Source organism: Geospiza fortis, unplaced genomic scaffold (assembly GCF_000277835.1).
Source record: "Geospiza fortis unplaced genomic scaffold, GeoFor_1.0 scaffold524, whole genome shotgun sequence".
In the NCBI taxonomy this organism is placed as follows: Eukaryota; Metazoa; Chordata; class Aves; order Passeriformes; family Thraupidae; genus Geospiza; species Geospiza fortis.
This window is the reverse complement of record NW_005054437.1, coordinates 168700-182263: the sequence shown is the minus strand read 5'-3', so window position 1 is coordinate 182263 and position 13564 is coordinate 168700. Positions and strand designations below refer to the sequence as shown.

General features: G+C 40.9%; 1 protein-coding gene across 1 annotated transcript; it reads left to right on the top strand.

The window, feature by feature from the left end:
* The first annotated feature begins 107 nt into the window (after positions 1-107).
* Positions 108-9613, top strand: SAAL1 (serum amyloid A like 1). Its single transcript, XM_005427186.3, has 11 exons — positions 108-230; positions 1274-1357; positions 2977-3056; positions 3435-3494; positions 3749-3864; positions 4962-5145; positions 5378-5460; positions 5594-5782; positions 6572-6768; positions 7284-7376; positions 7956-9613. Exons 1-11 carry the CDS (start codon positions 186-188, stop codon positions 8046-8048), a joined length of 1224 nt encoding a protein of 407 aa, XP_005427243.1. The 5' UTR covers positions 108-185; the 3' UTR covers positions 8049-9613.
* Positions 9614-13564: the final 3951 nt, after the last annotated feature.

Below are 13564 nucleotides of genomic sequence, written 5' to 3'. Positions count from 1 at the left end.
AGAGCAAAAATCCGGGGGCCGGGCGGGCAGTGGGAAAACCCCGGGAGGGGACCCGCGGCTCCCGGGTGGCACCGTGGGTTCAGCCGGGTCGTTCCCCCCCGCCCCGCTTGCCCCAGGTCATCGCCCCCGCGGAGCCGGACCCCGCCGCCAGCCCCGAGGGAGCCCGGACGGAGCTGGACGAGGAGATGGAGAATGACATCTGCAAGGTGTGGGACATGTCGATGGACGAGGTAGGAGCCTTGTGCGGCACCTCGGGGCGCGTCTGCCCCGAGTGTCCCGTCAGAATGGTGCTGGCAGCGGGAGAAAGCAGGGAATCTGCAGCCAGCTCGCTCGTTCTGGAGGTGCTGCCCACGCCCGGGTGTGAGGCAGGACAGCTGGGCTGGGGCGGCACCGAGCAGCCTCACCACGGAGCCTGCCCTGGGAAGAGGAGCAGGGGCAGGACAGCAGCTGGAATTAACTCGGGTGCACAGCCTGTGCCTTCAGCGCTTGGATTATAGGAATAGTACTGATGCCATCTCTAAACAGGCATATTTTCCTCTAGCAATTGCAATACATCCTGATGGTAAGCATGGCTTTCTCTGATAGATAAACAGCCTTTCAGAGTTTAGCTGCAGACTTGCAGTGGCAGTGTAACAGTATATTTCTCAGCACTCTCAAATGCTGAAACAGATTCTTGAGTTATATATATAGAGAGAGTATTATTATTAGTTAAAGTATTATTATTTAATAATTAAGCATTAACTATTAGTTTAAGTATTATTATTTTATTGCCTACCTTGTTGCTCAGATTTTTTAAGTAAACATGGAACATGGGTCTTTTACTCCCAAACAGAAAACTAATCTTGTGTTTTAATGTGGTAAAATGAAGAAGAGATTTCTTCTTGTGTGTTCTGATCAAGTGCTAATGGCAGTCTCTTTACTTTCTCCCTTTTTTATATGTCGTGGTGATGTCATGCCTTAAAACATGATATTTACTGAATTTTGGTTGAGTGTCTGTTTCTGTTGAGATAGGGAGCAATTTGCATTTTCTTGCACATGTGACTTCTTGGCTTATTCTACAGCAAATCACTAGCATACTGAACCACCTGAGAGGCTTGCTGGCCTCCTCTCATTGGAAAACAAGGATTATTGGTATTAACTGTTGGCAAATAACAAATTCCTTGTAGTGACTTTGTCATCTCTTTGATCCAGTTCTTGTGCTGTGGGAACACGTTTGATTTTGCATTTGGAAATTGCAGAGGTCCATTTACTTCTCCATTCACTTTCTCCACAGGATGTTGCTTTATTCCTTCAGGAGTTCAATGCCCCCGATATATTCATGGGAGTTTTTGCCAAGTCCAAATGCCCTCGGCTAACTGTAAGTATGGGCTGCCAAAAAGCTGTCCTATGTTAATAGCAATAGTAGATAGCTCTGTAGATGCATTTACATTTTTTCCCTTCTCCCATTGCACGTGTAATGTAGAAGGAGAACCAGGAGAAAACATAAAATCAAATTGTAAAATGCTTTTTCACTCTGTTTTTAACAAGGTCTAATCAGTAAGAATTTTGGTGGTGCTGAAGCTGGTACATGTCTGCTCACACATTCTCATCTAGATACACTGATGAAGGACTGAGTTTATCAAACAGTTATAAAACCTTTTATAAAACCAGCAGCCTGGCCTTTTTTTCCCTTTTGACTTGTTTCATGATTACTGAACAGAGATGGCCATGAATTTGTTTAGCCAGACCTGTAGAAGTGTGGCTGGAGGTCAGGTGCCCACCAAAGCTGCTCTGTCATTCCCCTCCTCAGCTGGACAGGGGAGAGAAAATAGAACAAAAGGCTCATGGCTCAAGATAAGGGCAGGGAGAGGTCACTCACCAGTTGCTGTGATTTGTCATGGGCAAAACAGACTCCACTTGGGGAAAATAATTTATTACTGATCAAATCAGAACAAGATAATGAGAAATAAACAAAAAAAAATATTACAGAAGGTAATCTTTGGAATTGTTAAGACACCAATACTTCAATTTTTTTAAATTTTCCACTTGTTTTGATGTCACTGACTTCCATCTTGCTACACAGTGCACTGCAAATCTTAAAATGGATTTTCAAAGGTATTCAGTGTTGATGTAAATCCTCTTTCTCAGAAGTTACCAGATGCTTTACTCCAGAAGATCAGTAGAGACAAATAGAGCTTTGAAAGTTTAGTACTTTGTCTTTGGAAAGTACAACCCCAATTTGCAAGTGAGTGCAAACTGGCTGTCACAGCTGCTATCATGAAACAGTGTTTGCTGGAGTGCCTCCTGTAATTTAGCAGAGGTTATGGCATGTTCATAAGTAAGAAGACAACCTTAGTGGAGAGAGTTGATTTCTGACTTTAAATTGCTGCAAACTAATGACTCACTTTGTTTTAGCACCAGTCACCTGCAGGTGTTTCAGAGCTCTCATGGTCCACTTCACACAAGTGTACATCCTCTTAATGATTATCTTGGCATGAATATCCTAATGGGATGCACTGCTTTGGGGCTTGTTTTCTATTTTATTTTAGATCTCTTTAATCAGAAAATGGGCTTTGCTGGAAGCTTGTATTAAGATCCCTTTCTTTTGTGAGCAAGTGAATATCATGAGGGTCACGTTTTAGTGATATTTTTGTTTTAGGACTCCTTTTTGTTTTAATAACAGGATTGTCAAATCAGCTTCAAAACAGCATACAAAGAATATGCAAGCAGAGCTGATTTCAAGATACATTTGCTTTTATGGAGCACCTAAATATCTGCATAGTACCTGAGTGTATTTTAGGCTAGTCTGATAGAACAGCAAAATCTGTATGGAATCTGTGGAAAAATTTGTATGTTTGTCATGAAATCAGCAGGTCATACAAGCTTGGAAGTGAAACCAGAAAACATCTTTGAACCTCTCTTACTTTTGTCTTATGGCTCTGGAAGTGAAATTGTGGACTGGCAGTTGTCTCATTATACTGTGTTTTGACTTTCCAGGAAATCTGTGTGGGAATATTAGGGAATATGGCCTGTTTCCAGGACATCTGCATGTCCATTAGCAAAGATGAGAATCTTGGGTGAGTGTCTGTGTGCTTTGTACATGAACAGGTACTGCTTGTCTGGACTCACAATCAGGAAATTCATGTTGGAGAAGGATCTAAGCTTGCCTGCCCAGCCTCATCTTCATTCATAACTTTTGGCTGGCCATGTTTGTGTGGGAAGTGCTCAGGAAAGGAAGAAAGGACACAGACCACTATTTTGGGGGATTTTGAATCACTAGTCAATTTAGTTTTCAAGTTTGGTGATCTTGAGACACTGGAAGCGCATGCACAGTTAGGAAAAGCTGGCATTAATCTCAGAACATGGCTGCAGTTATGAAATTAATATTTTTATACCTTTTTTAGAAATAAAGATGGATTTTATTAACTTTGTCCCCCTGCATTTTCTCCTTAAAGCCAAGTGTTACTGCAACGTTTGTGTGATTCAGACTCCCCAACCCTTCTGGAAACAAGCAGGTAGGACATCTCAGGAATTAATGCATCATTAGTGTAGCTCTGCTATGCTCTGAGGCCTGGGGAGAAAAATGACAAGTGGGCTCACTATTTTATTATCCTCTCATCCTTTTTTTGTTTCTGCATTGTTGTGGAATCACTTTGCTGTGAGTTAGATTCCTGTTTCTGTTTCCACTGTCATTATTTTGGATTTACACTGGTACAGCTAAAAGGAGTGAACTGGCTTCTAATGTGTTAACTGGGGAATTCTTGCCTAGGTTGTTGTTAACTTGCCTCTCCCAGCCTGAGGTGGCCAATGTCTGGGTGGAGAGGATCCGAGAAAACCCCTCTGTGTACGACTGTGTTTGCTTCATCATGTCCAGCTCTACAAATGGTAAGGTGCCAAAACAAGCTGGGATTTAGTGGGTGTTAGCAGAAGATTTCAAATACAATTTCAAATACAAATATTTTCAGTTGGGTTAATTTCTTTAAAATAAAGGAAACCTCGTGAGCTTAAAGGACACCAAAGCAAACGTGCCCTGCCTTTGCAGGTTTATAAATATATATAAAACTAACCAGAAAAGCACTCATAGAGGAAGAAGAAAGCTGGGGGGGGGGGGAATAAAAATATGTTTAAATTGTTAAATTGAAGAAATTGTTATTTTCCACAATAAAAGAAAAGAAACAGTCCTCATTCAGGGATATACATATGTCATTTTTGAACCTTGAAACAAGATCTCATTTAATGTATTTTTTTCAAGTCAGATATGGATTTTCTGTTTTTAAAGCTACTGTATCTGTGGAATGTGAACTGGAGGAACAGTTCAGTTACCCTGGCAGCTGAATATTGTGCAGGCTTTGGTTAAGCAGAGAGTGCTACAGAAATCTCTCTTAGCACTAATTTAGCAAAAACTACACCAACCACATAAATATAGAAATATTTTGAATAGCATTTATGTTTAACATCCAACTTAGCTGCAACAGCAGTTGTTATTTGTCAAGAATCCTAATAATACAGCTTTTTCAATTTTTTTGATACATTTTTTAATGCCAATTCTCAGAAATCCTGCTCCATCCAATTGAAATAATAGACCTGTGTAAGTAAAATGCAGATTGGCAGGTGGATGATTAGCATAAAACTGCATATCTAGGAACAAATCTTGAAAAGATTTACTTCAGAAGCAGAAGTTAGGACTTTTCAGGAGCATAGCATCTCTTTGCAGAATAAAGTTACTGCTTCACCTGTTGCATGACAAGGTAGAAGGTGTCATTGGGCTTTCTAACAATCCCTATGTAGCAAACTCTTTATGTGGTCTATGCCACATAAGGAATTAAACACAGCAACCAGTAGTAGGTCACAGAGGAAGTGAATTTATTTCAGTCCTGAATTTACTCCGAATACTTGTTTGTATATACTAGCATTTTGTGAGCTAAGTTCTGCTCTTCATTTTTAGTCTTGTTGAAATAACAGTAACAGTCTCTCTTGTGCAGTTGAATTGCTGGTGAAAGTGGGTGAAGTGGTGGACAAGCTCTTTGATCTGGATGAAGAGCTGATGTTAAACTGGATCAAGAGTGGCACTTGTCGCTCTGTGGGACCATCTGTAGATGATTCTCCTGAAGAACTTCCAGACTTTAAGATTGTGCCTTGTATACTTGAAGCAGCCAAGCAAGTCAGGTATGGGAGATTTCTTTTTGGTTTCATGGCTGGGGAGATTCCTTATAACCTTGTAAGGCCTGTGCCCAAACATCTTGCTTTTAGTGGCACAGTTTGACAAATCACTGGGGTATGTTTTCCTGGACTTACAGTTTGATATGAGTCAACTTGTTTGTTTGCAAAGGGAATGGCAGTGGCTGCTGATGGGCTTCTCTGCACTTTAATTTGTCTTTTTGGTGTTTGTTCTGTGTAGATCAGATAACCCAGAAGGATTGGATGTTTATATGCATATCCTGCAGCTCCTGACCACGGTGGATGAGGGAATCCAGGCTATTGGTAAGAACCTGGAATTGCTGGGTGTGAGGGGGCCATAACTTCTGGATTACCACATATTTATTGGGGAGAACAGGAATTCAGTACCTGGAATAAATTTGTTGGGTTGGTGGGTTCTCTTTCTTTCTTTCTCAAGTGCAGGCTCCTGATGGAGGAAAAGAGACTTGGAGTTTGCTTTATGAGCTCGTTTGCCAGGAGCTTTGCCAGCCAGATGATCCACCCATCATTGTGCAGGAGCAGAAGACTGTGCTGGCCTCTATTTTGTCCGTGCTGTCTGCTATGTTTGCTTCACAGACAGAGCAGGAGTACACCAGGATGAGGAAAAGCAAGTCATGCTTTTTTCTGTTCTTTTAAGTTAATATTCACAGTTGGCTTTATGTGGGTGTGGAAGGTAGTTCACTTCAGTGACACTGCATATAGTAAAACTCTTCCCTGGTTACTCAGAATCATAGCCAACCCAAAGTTCAGTTACCAGGTGGGCTGTAAATTCTGAGGAGTTACCAGAATCTACAGATTCTGCTCAGTCTCACTCCAAACTAGAGAAAATTTCAGAATTTATTTTTGCTAAAATATAGTAATACATTATTACATTGATATTTTACACATAATATGTACAACATATATTTTTATGTAGTATTTTTTTAATAGGGGGAGATTCTGCACTTACTTAAATCCCTCTATCATTTCTTACTTTTCAATCTGTGGACAAGTCTTTAGAATTAAGTGCCTGTCTTGAGAATGTGAGTCAGGGTCACCTGCAGCAGAAAGATGCTGTGCAGTTTGGTTTGTCACAGAGGATTATCTGGATGCAAATTTACATACTGCCCTCCCTGGGTACTACTAAAGACAGTTTCCTTCTCATGTTCCTTACACTGGCATATAGTTTTTATAGATACAGGTCAGCTTGCAGGAAAAATAATTTGGGTTTTCTACTACGTTTCCACTGGCTTCTTTAAAACTGTCTTTGAGTAACAAAACACAGCACTGTCAGAATATACATCCCTATAGCTTTTGTGTAAACATCTGAGGGTGTGTTTCAAAATTCTAATGCCTCGAAAGGATGGACAAGAATTTTCAGTGTTAAAGTTCACTGTTCTTGTTACTTTGTGTTAAGATATGCCACTGATTGGGAGCTTGATTCGTATTTTACAATACATGGAGGGCTGTGGGAAGAGAGCTGTTGAGAACTCCAAGGAATCCGAGCAGGAGGAGACTGGAAAGACTGATGTAAATGAGGAAGATTTCCATTTAAAAATTTTGAAGGACATTTGCTGTGAATTGCTTTCCAATATGCTTCAAGAACTAACCAAGGTAAGAATAAACAAAATTATAGTAGGGATTTCTATAGGGTAGGTAAGAAAAAAGTATTTAATATTAATGTGGACATTTTTCTGTGCAAGTGCAGTTGCTTACTGGGAATTCATTAGAGAATCAACCAGAAGTAGCAACATGTGTGGGAGATGGGAGGGACACAGGTTTTCTGAGGTGTGTGCCAAGATTCTGTATGATAAATTCTGTAGATATATGTTGCCCTTTCTTTTGAATGAAAGTCAGTTTATTTAAGAAAAGGAAATACTGTCAATATATAATCTCACCTTCTCAGCTGGCCCCTTTAAATGTAGAAGCATTCAAGTTAAGAGACATGTGATGTGTGAGCTTCACACTTGTTGGCATCAGCTGTGTCTGGCTTTCTCTGAGAACTGTAAATTCTGGTTGATTTACCCATTTATAAGAACAAAGCACATTCTGTAGATGCTGTGCACAGTTTTGAGTTTGTTCTTTCAACAACTGTTCACGACATGCTGGTTGTATTTCTGATTTTCCAGGAGAATACCTTGGAAGGACTGCACCAGGGACACCTGAATGAACAGACATGTTCCTGTGCTTTCCAGAACCTCTTACCTCTGTATTCTGCTTCGGTGAGTATGTGGCAAGGTCTGTGACACAGCTGAAAAAGTGCTCCTTGGGTGGCAGGCCCTTTCCAAATCTGATACACAAACAGGACAGAATTGCTCCGGCACAGGTAAAACACCATCCAGTGCCCCTCTGTCTGTTCTGCCTCACTTCAGCCAGAGCATTGATGAGATCTTCAGCTGATGCCAGGGCCAAACTGTGCTGATGTGAATGGACGTCTGAAAATTTATCCTGGCTGAAAAGTTGTCCTGTATATTTTTATAAAGGAATTATTCTAAGTATTTTTCATAGGGAGCTTTTCTCTGGGTGATAGAAGTTTCTGTGTTTCTTTTAAACAAGAAAATAAGGTTTTGAGGAAAGTGGTACAATTTCAAAATTTAAACCAACTGGAATTGTGAGGTTTAGGAGGGGGGTAGCTACTGTGAGGTATTTTCCATCATTCATTGTAGTGGCTGCTGCTGGCTGCTCTTATTGGGAAGGTACAGAAGTAGAAAGAGCCCCTGTGCCACTATAAGAATTCTGTGTTCCATGCAAGTTGGTTTTGGTTTTTATTTTTTCTCCTTGTGTGTGTGTTTGATTTCCAGGTGGAGAGTTTCCTTGAAGTCCTGCGTGAGGCTGATCAGACCCTTGCTGACAATCTAGAAAAACGTTTCCCAAGCCTGAAGGTTCACACCTAAGAATGAACATGAAATATTTTACTTCTTTGTAATGAAGATTTTTGACTGTTTCATTACAGCATTTCAGAAATCAAGTTTTCAGTAAATGCAGGAGAATGAGTCAACCTCTTTACCAGCAGGTGGCTTTTAAGAAATGTTCTGGATAGCCCTGATTAACCTAGGGTTAACCTGGTCTGCAAGGGGAAAGAAATGACTGTGAATCACTTCTGCATCTTCCATCCTGTTTGCTCTGGTAATGAGAGACTGTTGATTTCTAATTGCTCTCCTGCAGAGTAGTTTTCTTTGAATAACTCTCAATTCTGTGCTTTTCAACTGAGGTTGAAACAGCAAAATGAATGAAATGCACTGAGTAGTTCTTTAACATGGTGCTGGTTACTTTCAAGTTGCTGTTGGCAAAAGGAGGTTTGCTCAATAGAAATCCCTCTCAAGCATCTGATAAAAACAGTTAAATTATTTGGGAATTTTTTTAGATCATATCAATACCTTGTGCAGGTACTGTAACAGAAAAGTTTCATTCTGCTCCTTTCAAATCTTCACGCTTCTACTGCAGCTCTGAGCTGTGGTGTCTCAGTCCTGTGCAGTTAAAGGATTTGAGAATATTGTTACCAATGGTCTGTGCTACAGCTTCCACCCATTGCAGGTAACTACCCACAGTTCAGAGTTGCAGGGCAGCTTTGGATTCAATCCCTGGTATACTTGCAGACCTGTGGGGTTTTTTCAGCAGTGCTTCGGTGTAGGAGTGTAACGTATCAGTTCTTTCCTTCTTGATTTGTTATATGAATTATCTCAGAATGGCATGAGAAATGCCATGTTTTCCATGAGGGAGGTTAGGGTGTTAGGTCACTTGCAGGAAATTCAGTGTACAATCTCCTAAAACTCCCACTTTAATTATATGGTGTTTTAACTGCATTACATTTTTAGATCCTGTGTCTGCAGGCAATGGACCTGACATGTCCTGAGTCTGAAGAGACAGCACAGCAGCACATCAACCTCACTGTTTCTGTAAATGAGAGTGGAAAGCAATTGGCCTTTGTTATTAGGTTTGAGATGTAAAAGCAGATGGGAACCAGAATAAGTGAATGTCACATACACACATTCCCTGGCTCTCCAGGTTTTGCAGACTTTAGTGTTGTGCTGGGCCATGTTGTGTTACCAGAGTTACCTGGACATGTAGTGAAATACAGTATGTGTATATATATATATAACCTTTCCATCCCAACCTCCAGTTTTCAAAACCAGTGCAATTCAATCATCCCCCTGCCAGAATCATCCCCCCGCCAGCAGCATCTTTGTTGTCAACAGGGAGTTTGGAATTGCAAATACCTGACTTGTGTTGCCAAAAAGAATTGCCATGGTTTATATCAATTTTTGTATGCTATGTTTGTTGGAGAAAACTGGTGACTGTGAATCAGATGACACCATTTTTCATACTACTTTGACAGTTTTTTGGGATATTTTCTTAAACCTACAGATTTGTAATAAAGCTTCTTTTTTAAAAAAGAACCAAACCTGTATGCTTTCCTTCATTCTAGTGTCAATTAAATTTGTTTTCTGAGCCACTGGAAGTGTCTGTTACTCTTAAGTGTGTCAGTTGTAAGAGGGAAATCCAACCTCATCGTAATGTCTGTGTGCTGTAAAAAGTTTTCTTTCATTGAATATTTATTCTAACTCTTGCTTTTTTTGCATAGTCATTTTTATGGTCTGGAATTAATGTGTGTCTCATCCCATAAACATTTTTTGAGCTTAGTTTGTCCCCAGCTGTATCATAAGTGTCTTCCACCATAGTGAAGAATTATTTTTGGTGTGCATCTCTTGAAATTTGTGGTAGTTGAAATTCTGCAGTAGCCATGTGATTTAATGTAGGAAAAAAGCTGAGACAAGATCTGTTGTTTTATTTTGTTCCTTCTGCTTTTCAATACACCAATATCCAGTGTTGGCTGATGAACTGTTAAGTGATACTGATATCTGATGACAGAAAAAATTACTGATGTCATGTGGGAACCCAGGTGGGTCCCATCCTCCTGCTCACCTGCAACAGAAGGAGCTGCAGGCATGGTCAGCCAGCCTTGCTTCAGCAGAATGGTAACTCGGGTATGCTGGGAATTTTTATTTTTTTATTTTTATTTTATCCTTGATGCCCAGGGTGGATTGGAGACTGGGATTCCCCCTTCGCCCACCCCTGTGCCGTGGGTGCGTCGCTGCCTTGGGGAGTGAGGCTGGTGCCAGGAGGGTGGATGCAAGGGAACTGTGCTGTGTTTGTGGGCCTCAGAGAGGGAAGAAATTACTTGTGGGGTTAGGTGGAGGATGTGTTTGGAACTGGTGCACGTGTGTTTCATCATCCTGCCAGCAGGGACCTCCCTTGGCCTGTGCTTCAAGAGCAGCAAGTGTTTGGGGTTTCGGTGGGGTTGGGCTTTTCCTAGGGAGGGGCAGGGAGGGCTTGGGAGGAGTTTGGGTTCTGAATTTGGTATTTTTTTTAATTCCCTCTCCTAGACCTGTTTTGACACCCACTGGCAAGCTGGACCTCTCTAGGCCAGTTGATTCAGATGGTTATCTGTCTGTCTACAAGCAGGTGAGCAGCTTTCTTCCAGACCAAAGATCTGATTAACCCCAGAACATCCTCCTTTGGGGAGAAATGAGAAGTACTTGTCACTGCTCTGTGCAGAGCTCTGAACAAAAGTGGGTATCTGAAGCATTGAACTAAAGCAACAGGAACTCAATCCTGTTTGGACAGAGCTGGATGTGACTTGTGGCATAAGAGCAGTCATAGAAAATTGAGGCAGAAAGCAGACCTGAAGGCCTTATTTTAAATTAGTCTTAATAGATCCATATAATAATTTCATTCAAAGATAGATTCTAACATTCTGTTGACTCAACTTTTATGCACACGTGGCATCTTTATCCCACATTGTAACTTTTTCCTGGTGGGACGAAGCACCACAAAACCAAAGAAATTTGGGATGTGGGAAAAAAACAGTGGCATTGGAATGCTTTATCTGCTCCTTTGGCAGTGCAAGGAGGTGGTTACTGATATCCTAATGCTTGCTCAATATTCATAAGGCAAATTTGTTCTTTCTCCATGAAACCTAAAAAGCTCTTTTCTGTGCTTCTCCATATCCATGTCACTCTGCTTGCTTAATTTTCTGTCACTGCTATTTTAGTTCATACTTTTTCTCAGTGCTGTGGTGAGTTCTTTGTAAGATGAAACTGCCCTGTTATAAACACCTGTCACTGAAACTAACCTGCATCCAAAAGAGATAATAAGATAAAATCTTTATTTCTAAGTGAAGTATCTTCATAGTTTATTATATTGGCATTAAAAGGTATGGAGGTGTTATTGTTTGCCTAGAAAATCTGTGTTCTTTCTCACTACTCTTATTTTGGCTGCTACTGGGAGTTACAAAACCAGCAGTCTTTCTTTTATTTTTCACCAAAAAATTTGCAATTTCTTTTCCTAGAGCAGAATATTTTAGCAGCTCCCTAATGTATCTTTTACTCCCCCCTCAAAATTAAATGTCCTTTTCCAGTGCTCGCTTTGTTGGTGATGATGATGAAATTCATGTGCTCTGCCAAAGTCAGTGAGAAAGGAAGAACCTGCTACACCTGGGGCAAGGAGCAGTCTGCTGTGCTGTTATACAACTTCCCAGAACCCTTTCATGTGAAGGCAAGCCCAGGCAGCCACGTGCCTCAGCCCTGCAGTGAGTGAAGCCCCTCAGTCAGAACTAACGGGGCGTGAGCTGAGCAAACCTGACATCACCAGCATGGCTAAACAAACCAGGTTATTGCCAACAGCTATCCACTGAGGTTTGCAATGGGAAATGCTGCTCCTACATCTCCTTTTTTTCCTTTCCTGATTCACTTCTGCAAAAAGAAAGCAGGCTTTATAATGCAAGGAGCTGACATCTAAGGTGGGTAAGAGAATGGGTTTGCTTCTGAGTTGTTACTGTGGAGAAAATGAATGAACGCAGGGAGAACCCAGTGGGGCTCCATTTCTCTTTCTCCCAGGTCATTGCATGTGAGCTGCAGGTCTTAGTGATGGCTCAGTAAAGTCTGAGAGCTGAATTTCATACAAAGGCTACTGTGAAAGAGCTCACAAAGAAAAGGTAACAGTGGTAGGAGGCTGTGAAGAGAAGTAGAGGAAGAAAGAAGATTAAGAGATACTGGAGAAAGAAGGCAAATAGGGAAAAACCTGGAAGAATCCTGACAAAGAGGATAAATAATAAGTGAAGGAGAAAGGTTTGACATATCAGTAATTATGTTAGCATTCTAGATCTGTCCAGGTGGAATAGCTGATGTGCAGTCACCTATTGAAAGTCTAACACCGATTACATTTTCTGTTTTCAAACCTGAATTTCCTTTGCAATTTCTCCTGATCTTATGGAAATGAGACAAGCCTAAGGTGAACATGAGGCCTTAAAAACCACAGCAGGTGGGCTGATGAGTATTGCTAGATTTTTTTAAAATTTGTTTTTTTAGTTCACCAACTTTCCCCCCTTGTTTTTTGCTGACTGGGTGAGGCATCAGGGAGCCAAATCATGATGGAGGCAGTCAGGTGTTGCAAGCCCTTGTCTGGCATAGATCTTGAGCATGACAGAGTCAATTTGTGAAAGCAGAGTCCTGCAGGGTTGGTGCTTGTGTTGCCCACTGGTCTGCAGCAGCCTGCAGCCTGCTCCTGGCACAGGCACAGTCACTGCCTGCATCTTTGTGCCCATGGTAACTTAAGTCCCATGTTGACACTTCCCCAATTTATGTCCCTTCATCCAGTTTCCAAGGAAATCTTAGAAAAGCAAATGCACCTTGGTATTCTGTGTTGCAATAGTGGCAGTTATTTATTCTGTGCTTCAGCTTATGCAAACTTCATTTTAATTTTTCAGTGAGTTTGTATCAATATTACTTTTATTGTCATGTATATAATTTTTGGTGACAGCTCTGTTTAAAGAAGATGTAACTTTAACAAGCCATCTGTTAACCTTACATAGAAAGGAAATGCTTTTGTCAATTATTACAATGAAATCAGAAAAATAATTTCCTGGCCTCCAGAAGCAGACCAGTCTCCCTATCTTCTGTCAATAGGAGGATATTGAAACATGCAGGAAATACATGCACACCTTTATCCTGCCTTGCAATACAGCCACAGTGCTGCATTATAATTAGCCAGTGATGTCAGAAGGTTTCATTTCCCATTAAAACTTCTTTGTAGTGCACAAACTCTTTTATTCAACATCAGAGAGTTTCCTCATTATTCAGGTGGGAAGGCTGGACACAGAAACCATGGGAAGATATTTTGAGTTTATGCCAGCCTGATTAGTAAAGGTTTTGATTTAATAAGTTAAGAAAGTAGAAAAGAGGGAGAAACACTTCAGATTAGGTGGGAATGAAAAAACCTGCAAAATGACTCCATTCTGTCATTTGGGATGAAGCCATAACAAAGGCTGAATGGAAGGAAGAGCAGCAGTGGACAGAAAAGCCTGGAATAATAGGGAAGAGAAAAATGAATGGAGAAAACATGGAAAAGCAAG

What these genes read in the sequence shown, in the direction of transcription:
- SAAL1 (XM_005427186.3), top strand. Translation starts at nt 186, where the DNA reads ATGGAGAATGACATCTGCAAGGTGTGGGACATGTCGATGGACGAG. An exon ending in AGCAAAGATGAGAATCTTGG is followed by an intron (nt 3,057 to 3,434) that starts GTGAGTGTCTGT and finishes TTCTCCTTAAAG; the next exon opens with CCAAGTGTTACTGCAACGTT. An exon ending in TGAGGGAATCCAGGCTATTG is followed by an intron (nt 5,461 to 5,593) that starts GTAAGAACCTGG and finishes TTCTTTCTCAAG; the next exon opens with TGCAGGCTCCTGATGGAGGA.